At 65.1% G+C, this 13,329-nt stretch overlaps 2 protein-coding genes across 2 annotated transcripts; one reads left to right on the forward strand and one right to left on the reverse strand.

Annotated features, from left to right (window-relative positions):
• Positions 1 to 5,327: 5,327 nt before the first annotated feature.
• Positions 5,328 to 7,768, forward strand: GDF15 (growth differentiation factor 15). Its single transcript, XM_084498396.1, has 2 exons — positions 5,328 to 5,704; positions 6,466 to 7,768. The coding sequence occupies exons 1-2, from the start codon at positions 5,386 to 5,388 to the stop codon at positions 7,230 to 7,232; spliced, it is 1,086 nt and encodes a 361-aa protein (XP_084354522.1). The 5' UTR covers positions 5,328 to 5,385; the 3' UTR covers positions 7,233 to 7,768.
• Positions 7,769 to 8,939: 1,171 nt separating this feature from the next.
• On the reverse strand, positions 8,940 to 10,701 carry LOC311423864 (uncharacterized protein). Its single transcript, XM_084498397.1, has 2 exons — positions 9,730 to 10,701; positions 8,940 to 9,168 (listed from the first exon to the last, which is right to left on the reverse strand). Exons 1-2 carry the CDS (start codon positions 10,641 to 10,643, stop codon positions 9,054 to 9,056), a joined length of 1,029 nt encoding a protein of 342 aa, XP_084354523.1. The 5' UTR covers positions 10,644 to 10,701; the 3' UTR covers positions 8,940 to 9,053.
• Positions 10,702 to 13,329: the final 2,628 nt, after the last annotated feature.

The raw sequence follows: 13,329 nt of genomic DNA on the forward strand, positions 1-13,329 counted from the left end.
AGCGGGCTGGGCAGCCCCATTGCTGCTGCTGCAGAGGGCAGGAGGCTGCCCCAGCGCTTGGATGGGGCTCAGGAGCACATCCACGAGGAGCTCCTGGCACAAAAGCCGCTCTGTGAGGTCTCGGCGTGCCCCCAGCCCTGTGGTTTGTGGCTGGAGAGGAGATCAAAAAGGAAAAATGTGCGGGTTTTGTTGGACCCCTGCTTTTTCCCTACGTTTTTGATGTCCAAGCTCAGTTTGGGCACATTTATTTCCCAACCTGCCCCGACCAGCCCAGCCCTCTGGTCCTCCTGCGCGGCCAGGCACTGAATTATCCCTAAATTTATCCCCTTCCCAGTTGCTTTTATCCCCCTGGCAGCTGCCCGGCGCTGACAGGGTGCTGGGGAGGCCAAAGCCCTCCCTGGCCGTGAGCCGCAGCACGTGCAGCCGCGTGAGCTGGCGCTGATGAAATCATGCTGTAACTGCCTTTACAAGGTGATAAGCCTTTCCTGCAAGGTGCTGTTCCCGGGGTGATGTCACGCAGCCCTGTGCTGATGAGGCCGTTTTGAAACCTGAACTCTCTGCAGGGAGAGGTTCGGGCTCGTGCTGGACGCCGCGCGGCTCAACCCGGCGCATCCTCGGCTCGCGCTCCTGGGCTGCAAATCCCCGGGGAACCCCCTCAGTGGGGTGGATCCCAATCGGTCTGAAACATTTGCTTTCTGTCTCACAACGTCCTCATCTCGCTGGGAGCCTGCTCTCTTTATTTTCTTCCTCCCCTGCCCCAAATCCCTCTGAACTTGCCCTAAATGAAGTGGGATTTTTGGGCAGCGCCCAGCTGGCTGCGCGCCCTCGGCGCATTTCCCCGGCGCGTGAATCGAAGCCAGCAGGGTGCCCACCCTCCTCCTCTCCACCGTGCACCCAGGGGCTCCCCGGGGTGCAGGAATGGCTGCAATTTCCTGCCCCACAGGCACGGGACCGAAATTTTGGGGAGCAGCAGCAGGTCCCGTGGTGTGGCTCTCGCTGCCTCTCGCCCTGACGGCTGCACAGGTGGGTGAGGGACGGGCACCGCAACGCCCGGCTCCAGGTTTCTGGGAGGTGGTCGAGGATTTAACCCCCCCACTCTGCTGTGTGCTTGGGTTTGCTTGGCCAGATCTCAGCTGAGCAGTGGCAAATCACGGAAAGCTTCTCTTGCCTGTAGGATTTCCACCTCCCCACCCAACGAGCTGTTCTCGATAGCCTATAACTTTATTTCTGGGGCTTTCTCAAAAAAAAAAAAATCCAAGCCCGGCCAAAACCGCCTTGTCCTTTGGTGGCAGATTTGGTGCCCAGGCAGAAACCTGGGCAGATTTCATTCTCATGATTCATCCAAGCTATGGATGAAGCCATCCAGGCTCGGTGCTGCGGGGTTTTGGGGAGCTCTCTGTGCTCTCCTTCCTGCAGTGCCTCCTGAGCGCTCCTCTGGGACGTGTCCCGGCGCTGGGGACAGGACCGGGAGCTTCCCCCAGGCACACCCCAAGGTTGGTGGCTTGGGGACATCGGATGGGACATCGGAGGGGCACAGCACGGCCCTGCTTCGATGGGGAGAGTCTCCTGACATTAAAAATCTTCTCCCCAAAGCCTCTTCTCAAACACCACGCTGGGCTCAGCCGGGGTGAGCTGCCCCAAATGCTGGCGGTCCCAAATGCCACCAACCTTCGTGTCCCAAGGGGAAGCGTCCCTGCAAACCCAGAGCATCGCAGAGCGTGGACCCAAACCCTCGTGCCCCTGCCGTGCGAATCTGTCCGCCGGGGCCGGGCGGGATGCTTGCAGCACGCAGGAAACTTTCTTGTGCTGAGGCCGATGATGTAAGCAGGTGTTTGGGGCAGCAGCCGGGGATTTCCATTTTTGGCCATGGGATTTGAGTAATTTCCTGTATTGCATGGGCAAAGGGGTCTGGGAATCCGAGTTAATCTTTGACCACGAGTGCAGTCAAGTCAGAAAAGTCTTTTCCAAGTGGAGCAGAAGCCTCGCTTTTTGGCAAATGCCGTGAACAGAACAAAAGGGGGGGACGCGAGCCCAGCAGCAGCAGCACAAAGGTGCTCGTTGCTCACCTGATCCGGCCTGGTTGGGTTTTGTTTAGAACTGGCTAAAGGTCGGCAAGATTTCCATTGTGCTTGTTCATTGTGACGTGGGGAAGGCACGAGAGCAGCACCGGCCATCCCCAGCCGCTGTGGCTGAGCTCTCCGTGCCCATTTCCTCACCTGGAAAGAAACAGGAGCCTGAAACCTCCCCGCTGCGGGCTCGTGCATGATGCTCTTGGCCTCAAACACCTCCTGAGAAATCATCACCCACCTCGCTGCAGGGCTTTGCAGGAAACCTCCCCCTCCAGCACCCGAATTTCCCACCAGGAGCATCCCCAGCAGGCTCCGAGCTCGGCTGCGACACCGGGACCCCGAGCCCGGCCCCTGCGAGGTTTTCAGCCCTCCAAGATTTTTGGCAGCAGGGGCTCAGCAGCGTGCGGGGCAGCTCGGTGCCTCTGCCGCCATCCCAACCCCTGCTGCCAAAAATCTTGGAGGGCTCCTCCCTGCCCGTCCCCGCAGCACCCCTCGGCTCAGCACCGGGCAGGACGGCGACGGCACCGGGTAGACGTGAGCGACGCTCAGGGTCCTGCTCCCTCTCCGAGCCCTTCTCCAGCTTCTCCAGCACTGCAGGGCCGGGGCTGGGCGGCGTCTGGTGGGGAAGTGGCAGCTGAAAGCGTTCCTCCTTGGGGCACTGGTTCTCAGCTCGCAGCGGGGCCGCTTCCTGCGGGGCCGCCGGGCTCAGGAGATGGCCCCCACTGCGCTCGGGGCTGGACCGCATCCTGCCCAGAGGTGGGGACAGGAGGCAGGGTGGTTATTTACGTCCTGCTGGGCTCAGCAGCTCCCGCTTTGAACTTCTTGCTGGGCTTTTCGCCGGCCCGTTCCTCGCCGGCCTCCACGGGATGCTCCACCTGCTGCTTCAGTCGTCCAATCTCCCCGTTTCCACCCGTGGTAAAGGTTGGATAAATCCAATATTAAAATAATTAATTAAAATACGGGTTGGCCGAAGGAGAGGGAAGGAGGAGAAGATGCTCCCTATGCTCACAGCCGAGGCTTTGTTCCAATAAAGCATCTCGCGGGCTGGTGAGGACACGCCGGGAAGTTTCCTAACGGGTCACTCGGCACCCACAGCCGCTGCAATTTAAGATAATTTTTATTGCTCTTGCCGGCCTGTAAATCTCCGACTTCACCGCCTGGCGCCTTTTGGGGAAAAAACATCCGGCTTCGGCCAACTTTGATGCTCCCCACATGCTGCCCCCCGTGCGTCAGCCGCGGAGGGGCCGGTGGCACGCGGCGCGCCCACGGCTCAGAAAATCGTTGCAAAAGCAGAACTGCAAAATTGTAGAATTTGCCGTGTCTTGCTCAACGGCCAGGCACGACGTGATGTTTTTTGTTTTTTTTTTTTGGGGGGGGGACATCTCGTTCTACACCCACACAGCTCAAAATTTGGAGGATTGCTCCGGGGGCTGCGCCGCGGAGCTGGAGATGCTCAGGGACGGCACGGTGGCGCGGTGCCTTGAGCAGCCACTGCTGGCCCCGCAGAGCTGCTCCATCGCAGCCTCCTTTGTGCCTGTCCCTGTGCCTGCTATGGGGACAGCAGCGGTGCCATGCCACCCTGCCAGGCCCCAGGCCAGCACCCATGGGTGCTGAGCTCTCCGTAGGGCGCAGCGCTGGAGGAAAGGTGGCTCCAGCCGCGACGCCGCTGAGGTTTCCTCGGGAGCCGCGTGTGGGATCTGTTCCCAACCCAGAGGAACCAAAAGTGGGGCAGGAAGAGGCTCTGCTCAGGGAAAGGCAGCGTGGAGGCAGGTTTTTTTTTTTTGGGGGGGGTCCCCGCCTGCTCCCCTTTATCCCCCCATCCAGAGCAGGGGTGGAGCGGGGCGATCCCCTGCACGTGACACTGCTCGTGCTGATGAGCTGACGGTTTCACGTGGCTCCGGGTGAAACGTTTCTTCTCCTTTTTGCCTCGGGCAAACCTCGAGAATCTGGGTGAAAAAGGCAGGAAGGATGCTTGAACCCGTGCTCCCGAGGAGGAGCTGGAGATAAACAGAGCTAAATCCCGGGCTCAGGGTAATCCCCCCACGGGAGCAGTTAAGGACCGGGCGCTTGGCTCGCCTGCAGGAAATTCGGCCTCGTGTGCCCCAGGTCCCCAGGCACAGGAGGACAGCGAGGGGCTCATCCCCCCAGGGCTGGGCTCGTGTCCCCCCTGTGCTTGTGGCTGAAGCATCCCTTTGGAGATGGGGTGGACGGCCCCGTGCTGGCTCAGCCTCGTGTCTCGCCTCCGTTTTGGGGGCGATTGCCAGGTTCTGCCCCTCACCGATCCCCCGGGGCTCAGCCCATCTCCCTGCCGCCCCGATAAAAAGCTCGCACTGATCCCCACGGAGCTCCTTGTGCCGTGAGAGCCCCACCGACGCATCCCTGCGCCCTTCCCGGTGTCTCCACCACCTCCTCCAAGCGAGGATCCCGTGGCTCCGGCTCTCCTTTGGGCTCGCCTGCGCGCGGGCAACCCCAGCTGGACCCGTGCCACCGCGGCGTGCCCGGCACCTTCCCGGCTGCCCTCAGCAATGATGCAAACACCGCCCGGGCTTACTTCAGGAGGGAACCGGAGCAGGGGCAGGGAAGTGCAGCAAAGCCGGGCTGCGGTGTCGTCAGCCGGGAACCTCCCGGCTTTGGCTTTTGGAGAAGTTCAAACACCGACCTGCTGCCTCCCGCCCGCACGTCTTGGCACGAGCCGGGCTTCCCAGCTGCCTCCCCCCCTGCTTTCCGCTTCCCCCTTTCTGCAGGGCAGCGAGAGTGGCACGAAGGAAGGGGCCCCAGCGGGCACCTTGAGCCGTGAGCGTGGCCAATTTGCCAGGGGAAAAGGAGGGAGATGAGGACACGGGGCTGGACGTGATGCCGGCCACGGCACCCGCCTGCCCGCACACCTTGGTGCTCCCCTGTCACCCCCTGTCACCGCAGGGACACCGCATGCCACCTGCGAGGCCACCAGCTGTCCCCAACAGCCCCGAGCCCCCCGGTACGGCGAGGGGAACCCCTGCAGCTGCCCGCCACCAGCAGAGAGAGCGGGAGGTGGGAAACGAAGCGAGGCAGCAGGAAACATTCCTCGCCTCCCCGCCGCGAGCAGCCCGGGCTTTGCGCTGCCCCGGCCGCGTGCTCGCCGCGGCGTCACCCACGGGCAGCCCTGGGACGGGGAGGGAGAGGAGAGGAGGGGAGGGTGAGGGGGGGGAGGGCGGGCAAAGTCCCGCTCCTATAAAGCCAGGTCTGGTCCTCTTCATTCATTCTCCTGGCGGCATCGATAAGAGCCGCCCGCGGAGCCTTTGCGCAAGAGGTTTTGCAACTGGGGCCGCTCGGTGCGATGCTGCCGGGCACGCTGCGGGGTCTGGGGGTCGCCGCCGTCTGCCTGCAGCTCCTGCTGCTCCTGGGGGGCGCGGAGCCGCGGCCCCACAGGTGGGACGAGGAGCGGCTGCAGGTGGAAAGCATCAAAAGGAGCATCCTGGAGCGGCTGGGGATGCCCGCGCCCCCCGCCCCGCGGCGCAGGCTGGACCAGGAGAGCATCAGGAGGGCGCAGCAGCACTACGAGCAGAAGGTGGCCGAGCTGATGGGGAACCGCAGCCGGGAGGAGGTGGCGGTGGCGGTGGCCGGGACCAGGAGGCTGCACAGCCTGACAGCCAGCCGTAAGTAGAGGTGGCCCCGTTGCCATCGGGAGACCCCCCCCGTGGGCTCTGGGTTCGTGCTGGGGTGACATGTCCTGCCACGGGGTGACATGTCCTGTTGTGGGGTGACATGTCCTGTCATGGGGTGACATGTCCTGCTGTAGGGTGACATGTCCTGCCATGGGGTGACATGTCCTGTCATGGGGTGACATGTCCTGCTATAGGGTGACATGTCCAGCCCCGTCCCTGAGCCGCATCCCGCGCGCTGCCCCAGCATGTGCTAGGACATGATCGGGCATGAATCCGCTGCTGTCACCTTCCTCCTCCTCTTCCTCCTCCTTCTCCTCCTCCTCCTCCTCCTCCTCCTCCTCCTCCTCCCAGCCGCTTCCCCTGCTCGGGCCGGGGGAGGAGTGGCCGTTTCCAGCTCTTTGGCTGCAAAACGCAAAGATTGGTGAATTCCAGATAAAAGCGGGTTCTGCGGTGCCGCCCGGTCCCTCGCCTCCCGCTGCTCCCTGCGGCCGGGGCTTTAACCAAACCTGGGGGAATCGGGGGTTATATTCGGCTGCTGCTCGGGCTGGGGGTCCCCGCGTGTCCGGCACCCCCGGGGGTGGAGGCTGGGGATGGACCCTGCGGGGTTGGGATCCCGCGGGCTGCGGGCGATTCCCCGGAGGTGTCCGCGGGGCAGCTGCGTGGTTTGGCTGCCGGACAAGGAGCTGACCACAAGGCTTGACTCAGGGCTGGATTTCCAGCTCTTACATCAGCTCTCCTTCCTGTCCCCGCAGTGCGACACCGGACAGAGCCCTCTCAAGGAGAGCAGGACCCCCACGGTGACCAGGACCCGCGGGGTCCCTACCGCTACCACCTCGTCGTGTCCCGCACGGAGGCTTTCCACCGGCGCCTGCGGGTGGTGCAAGCAGAGCTGAAGCTCTTCAAGCAATCCCTGGGCTCAGGGCAGCCCCAGGTCAGCATCTACACACCGGGGGGACCCGGGGGAGCCCCCCAGCTCCTGCAAACCCAAAAGCTCGACCCCGACACTCCAAGCGTGGACCTGACGGCGCCCGTCCAGCGCTGGGCTGCCGGTCCCGAGGCCAAGCTGCAGCTGGAGCTGGCCTTCACCACCAACATCTCGGCCTCGCTGGTGGGCTCAGGAGCCGAAACATCGGTGCTGGAGGTGGAAACCCTCGAGGCCAAGGTGCCGAGGGCCCGGAGAGCCCGCGGGCTGGACGAGGAGTGCAGGAAGAGCGAGGGCAAGTGCTGCCTCAAGTCGCTGAAGGTGTCCTTCCAGGACATCGGCTGGTCGGACTGGGTGATCGCCCCCAACAGCTACTACATGAGGTTCTGCGAAGGCTCCTGCCCGCACAACTACAAGCCGGCCAGCATGCACGCCCAGATCAAAGCCCGCATGCACTCCCTCTCCAAGGCCACCCCGGCGCCCTGCTGCGTGCCCGCCGCCTACGACCCCATGGTGCTGATGCACTACGACGGCGAGGGCAGGCTGGTCTCCACCGTCTTCGAGGACATGCTGGTCACCAAGTGCCACTGCGCCTGAAACCCTCACCTCTGGAACAGATGGGGACCCCCTGGGTGGTGGCAGAGCCCCCCCAGAGCACCAGCACACCCAATAAAGCAGACCCAGGGGACGAAACGTGCACGGAACGGCTCAGCCCCGTCCCGAGGACACGATCCCTCCTCCAGTCTCCAGCTGGGATCACTGCCACTCCACAGGCCACCGTAACTTATTCACCCTCTCCTCCCTTATTTAAAGCATTTTTTATTTGGTAGCCGGGCTCTTCCCACCGGAGGCAGGACGGGCACGCCAGCGGGGCTGTCCCCAGGTGGCCGCAGCGCGCCCCAGTGCCCGTTTTCCTCTGGTTCCAGACTTATTTATACGCCTCTTATTTATTGCTAACTTATTGTATCACGCGGCGAGAGACGTTCTTGGGAGTTTGTTGGTTTTGTTTTTTGTTTTTTTTTTGTTTTTTTTTTTTTTTTTTTTTTTTTTTTTTTTTTTCTTTTGTATTTTGTATATTTCCATAAAACAGATCGCTGTAGCAATGGAAACCAATAAAGTGATGGGAACCAGGCTGGTGGTGGTGCTGAGCTCGCCGGGGCGCACGGGACCCGAGCCCTGCGGTGGTCCCCGTTGTGTCCCCCCACCCCCAGCACCCACGGCCATCCGGGAGGTGGCTTCTCACGGCTCTGCCTGTAAATCCTCTGGCTTTCCGGGGTCAGGCCAGCCCCATCCCTGCCCCGCGAGCCCAGCGGGTGAGTAATCCCTGGGCGATGGTCCCAGGGACCTTTGGTTTGTTTGTGGCCTTGAAACGGGTGCTGGGTGCAGCCTTGACCCCGGGGCCATCGGGCTGGGAAGTGGCTGCTGCCACTTCCAGGCTCCTGTGGCAACGGGACCGGGGGACAGGGGCATGGGATGGGGGGACCCCCACCCCGGGGATGTGGGCTTTGGGGGCATGGGCTTGAGGGATATGGGGTAGGGGTCCTCCACCCTCGGGATGTGGGGTTTGGAGGCCAGAGCTTGAAGGCTGTGGGATATGGGGCCTACCACGATGGGGGCGTGGGGTTTGGGGACCAGGGTTTGAGGGATGAGGGGCATGGGGATGTGTCCTTGAGGGTCCTGGAACCTCCGTTCCAGGGCACGGGCTGTGAGGGGCTCTGGGGACCTTCCTGGGGACCTCACGTGGCTCTGTCAGGTTGAAGTTGACAGCCTGCAGACCAGGAGCTACGCGTGGGATTTGGGGCAGTTACAACATTTCACGCGTCACGGTGGAGCAACACCGAGACCCGCACAGGGCTGGGAGGGCACCTGGGTGCGCCATGGCCCCACGTCCCCCTTCCCCTCCAGCCACATCCCAGGGTTTGTACCCTCGCAGCCATGGCCTTGGAGATCTTGCCCCAAAGCGGTGCCTTTCCTCTTTACCCCAAACTGACAGATTTGGCAGGAAAACAGCAAGGTTGATCCCATTTCCTGGGTGTCCCCAACCACCGGTGCGTCCCCACGTTCACGGCCACCCCGACACCCCAAAAGAGGAGCCGCACGCCGCGGGTGCCCCACGGCACCCAGCCCTTACTGGGAACCCGATGCTCCCAGCGGGGTGTGGGGGGGACCCCCTGCACCCCTAACCCAGCCCTGGGGACCCCCGGGGACCCCACATCTGGTGGAAGCCACCCGTCACCGTCCCCTTGGTGCAAAGCCCGGGGAGAAGCGGCCGCTTCCGCTCCCCATCCCGGGCAGGAAACGAGTGCAAAGCAGTTTTGCTTTAATTGCAAAAAAAAAAAAAACTAACCCAAAACCCAACCCTCTGCTTCCCCATCACGGCCACCGGGCAGCTGTGACCCCCCCACCCCTGGGGTCCCCTCAATTGTCGGGGACGACGTAGACCTCCTCGTTGGGGGGCCCCGTGTTGGCGTAGATGGGGTGCTCCCCGGCGTCGCTCTCCATGAAATAGGTGTCGTCCGCGGGCACCTGCGGGCTGGGGGCACGGGGGGGTCACCGGGGGGGGGAAATGTCCCCCTCCTGTCCCACCCCGAGTGGCTCTGGGGGCTCAGCGGGGGTGAAAGAGAATGGGTTTGGCACCAAAAGTGCCCGGTCTTTGGGTTTGGTGGGGTGGGGTGGGATGAGGATGAGGATGAGGATGGGGTGGGATGGGGATGGGGATGGGGATGGGGATGGGGATGGGGATGGGGATGGGGATGGGGATGGGGATGGGGATGGGGATGGGGATGGGGATGGGGATGGGGATGGCATTGGGATGGGGATGGGGATGGGATGGGATGGGATGGGGTGGGATGAGGATGGGGATGGGATTGGGATGGGATGGGGATGGGATGGGATGGGATGGGATGGGACGGGACGGGACGGGACGGGACGGGACGGGACAGGATGGGATGGGATGGGATGGGATGGGATGGGATGGGATGGGATGGGATGGGATGGGATGGGATGGGGACAGGACAGGACATCATTGCATAGGACTGCACGATGTGGCACAGCAGGGTTTGGACGCCACATTATTCCCGTGCCAGGTGCTCACCTGTACTGCGCCTGCTGCCACCCCGGCGTCCCTCCGTGCGCGGGGGCCGTGCTGGTGCCCACGCAGGGGCTGATGAAGACGTTCTCATATTCGGGTGCCACGCTCACACCCGCAGCAGCAGTGGCGGTGGTGGTGGTGGCAGTGGGGCCGCTCTCACCCCCGTGGCTGATGTACCGGGGCTGCCCGTGGGCCCCGGCGGACTCCTGCTTGCCCCATCCCGCGGCGGCGGCCGCCTTCCTCCTCCGGCGGCACACGGCGACGCCGACGGCCACCGCCACCAGCACGGCCACCACCGCGGCGGTGGCCCCGACAGCGGCGGCCACGACCTCCGAGCCTCCCGGGCACTCTCGCTCATAGAAACCGGAGACGTTGAAGGTGCCGTCGGGCGCGGTGCAGAGGCAGCTGAGGTTGGCGGCGCGGGCGCAGGCGGTCAGCACACTGCGCACCGCGTCGCAGCGGCACGGCACGGTCAGGAGGCTCAGGCTGGGGTGGAAAGCGCTGCTGGGGACGGCGGGCAGGGGGTTGTCCTGCAGCTCCAGGCTCTGCAGGGCGGCCGCGGAGGTGAAGAAGCCGTCGGGCAGCTCCTGCAGCTGGTTGTGCCCCAGGAGGAGCCGCCGCAGGCTCTGCGCCCGCTGCAGGAAGGTGCCGGGGAGCCGCTGCAGCGCGTTGTGCGACAGGTCCAGCTCCTCCAGCGTGGTTTCCACGCGGGACGTGGGGCTCACGGAGCCGATGCCGTTGTGGGCCAGGAGCAGCCGGCGTTGCTGCCCGAAGATGCTCCAGTCCAGCTCTCTGCACCCCGTGGTGCTGTTGGAGAAATCCTCCTGCGTGGCCGACGCCGGGGAGAAGCAGGAGGCCGAGGTGGCCGCGGGGAGCAGCAGCAGCAGCAGCAGCAGCGTGGCCATGGGGTGCCCCATGGCCACCCCGCTGCGGGGAGACGGCTGTCAGCCACACCAACCCCCCCCGGCCCCGCTACCGGAGCCGCTTTCCCCCTTCCCAGTGTCAACCAGCGCAGCCCAGTTCAGCCGTGCCGCCCTTCCCGTGCCCTTTCCCCTCGGCACCTCGCACCCGTGGGTGCTTTCGCCGTGTCCCCCCCGCACCCCTCGTCCCCGGAGCCCCACTCGCCTGCGGCTGGCTCTGTGCGGAAAGAGGAACAGGCGGGCCCTGCCGGCCCCGTGTCACCGCACCGGGGCGTAGCCGGGTCCGGGGGGGTCACCAAAGCTGCCCCCACCTCGGGGACCAACCCCCAGCCTCCACGGCCGCGTGGGCACCCCACGGACCCCGGGACCCCAAGGCTCTGCCCAGCCGGGGGGGTGCAGGAGGATGGTGGGGGGCGAGCGGGGTGCCAAGGGGTGCCAGCCCCAAAGGGGGGGGACAGGGAATGGGGATGGGGGGGTCCCAGTTTGGGTTTGGGGGTCCTGGGTGGGTCCCCACCCGTGTCACGGCTGCGTGGCGCAGCGTGGTCAATTGTGCCTGGCCAGGGTGGCGTGGGGGGGCCACGGGTGACACCGGTGACACCGGTGACACCAAGAACTTTTTTTTGGGGGGGGGTCCAGGCTGGGGTCCCCCACACCGTGCCCCATCCGGACACGAGGCTTTGGGGTCACATCAGGGCAGGGGGAGGTGGCCGTGGTGACCCCCCCCCCACAAGGGGATCACAGCGGGGGACCCCTCCCCACCCTCACCCTCGGGGATTGGGGGTGTCCCGTGTCCCACGCGTGGACCCGGCCCCGCATCGTCCCCCCCCGACCCCGGGGCCGCCCCCGCGTGTCCGTGGGGGTCCGTGGGAGGGGGGGGGGGGGGGGCGGCCTCCTCCCGGCCCCGCACGGCCCCGCACGGGCTCCATGCCCCGGCCACGGCCGCCCCCTGCCGGCTCCGCCGCGCACACGCGCTCACGGCCACGCACACGCGTGCACACGCACAGCACCGGGCTCGTGCACGCGCATCCCTCCCCGTGCACGCGCACACGAGCGTGCACCCCCCCACCCACCCACCCTCCCCTTCCCAGCCCCATGCGCTCCCAGCACAGGCGCGTGCACCCCCCCCACGCCCACGCGTGTCCGCGCTCCCGCGCACGGTGCCTGCCTCAAGCTCCCCGCCAGCCCCCTCCCCTTTTATCCGTGTCCCCCCCACACCCACGAAGTTTTTGGGGTCCCCCCCCGAAGTTTTTGGGGTGTCCCCCCCCAAGAAGTTTTGGGGGGTCCCACCCCCCACGAGGTTGTTGGGGACAGCACCCACGCGGTGTCCCCGTGGGGTCGGGCAGGATCCGGTCCCGGTGTCCCCCCCCCCGTGCCCATCACCGTGGGGTCGGAGCCCCCCCCCAGCTCCCGGGGTGTGGAGGGGACACAAGGGGGTGCTGTGACACCGGGACACGAGGACACGGGGACACGGGGGGGGGGGGGTGGCGGTGCCGTGACCCACGGGTGTCCGAGTGTCCCCCGCGGCCCCGTGGCCTCCCCATTCCACGGTGTCCGTGGGGCTGCGACACCCCCGTGGCCCTGTCCCCCCTCGTGTCCCTGTCCCCCCGTTGTTCCCCTAACTGCACACATCCACCCACTCGTGTCCGTGTCCCCCCTCGTGTCCATGTGCCCCTACTCGTGTCCGTGCCCCCCCACTCGTGTCCGTGCCCTCCCTTTGTTTCAGTGTCCCCACTCGTGTCCATTCCCCCTTCCACTCGTGTCCCTGTCCCCCACTCATATCTGTGACCCCCAATCGTGTCCATGTCCCTCCTTTGTCTCTATGTCCCCACTCGTGTCCATGTGCCCCCACTCGTGTCTGTGTCCCACCTCGTGCCCCTTTCCCCCACGCATGTCCGTGACCCCCCCTCGTGTCCGTGTCCACCCTTTGTCTTGGTGTCCCCACTCGTGTCCATTCCCCCTTCCACTCGTGTCTGCGTCCCATCTCGTGCCCCTTTCCCCCACTCATATCCGTGCCCACCTTGTCTCCATGACCTCCACTCGTGAACTTGCCCCCCCACTCGTGTCCGTGTCCCCCCTTTGTGTCGGTGTCCCCACTCGTGTCCATGAGCCCCCACTCGTGTCCGTGTCCCCTCTCGTGTCCGTGTCCCCCCTTTGTCTCGGTGCCCCCACTCGAGTCCGTCTCCCCTTCCACTCGTGTCCGTGTCCCACCTCGTGCCCCTTTCCCCCACGCATGTCCATGCCCCCCTTGTCTCCATACCCCCCACTCGTGTCTGTGCCCCCCCCTTTGTCTCGGTGTCCCCTTTCATGTCCCTTTCCCCCACTCGTGTCCGTTTCCCTCCTTTGTCTTGGTGTCCCCACTCGTGTCCATGTGCCCCCACTCATGTCCGTGTCCCCCCCCTCGTGTCCGTGTCCCCCCATTGTCTCGGTGCCCCCACTCGAGTCCATCCCCCCTTCCACTCGTGTCCGCGTCCCACCTCGTGCCCCTTTCCCCCACCCATACCCGTGCCCCCCTTCTCTCCACACCGCCCACTCGTGTCCGTGCCCCCCCCGTGTCCCCACCCCCCCCCCAACCCATCGCCCCTTTAATCCCCCTCCCTCCCCTTTAACCCCGCCCCCTCTCCCCCTCCCCCCTCCTCCCCCCCAGCAGCAGCAGCGGGGGGGGCGCAGTCCTCCTGGGCGGAAC

Source organism: Aythya ferina (assembly GCF_964211825.1).
Source record: "Aythya ferina genome assembly, chromosome: 26".
In the NCBI taxonomy this organism is placed as follows: domain Eukaryota; kingdom Metazoa; phylum Chordata; class Aves; order Anseriformes; family Anatidae; genus Aythya; species Aythya ferina.

Bases quoted from the DNA above. Each gene is read 5' to 3' on its own strand.
- GDF15 (XM_084498396.1), top strand. From the start codon at position 5,386: ATGCTGCCGGGCACGCTGCGGGGTCTGGGGGTCGCCGCCGTCTGCCTG. The intron at 5,705-6,465 runs GTAAGTAGAGGT...CTGTCCCCGCAG, and splicing joins GCACAGCCTGACAGCCAGCC to TGCGACACCGGACAGAGCCC.
- LOC311423864 (XM_084498397.1), bottom strand. From the start codon at position 10,643: ATGGGGCACCCCATGGCCACGCTGCTGCTGCTGCTGCTGCTGCTCCCC. The intron at 9,169-9,729 runs GTGAGCACCTGG...CCGTGCCCCCAG, and splicing joins TGGCAGCAGGCGCAGTACAG to CCCGCAGGTGCCCGCGGACG.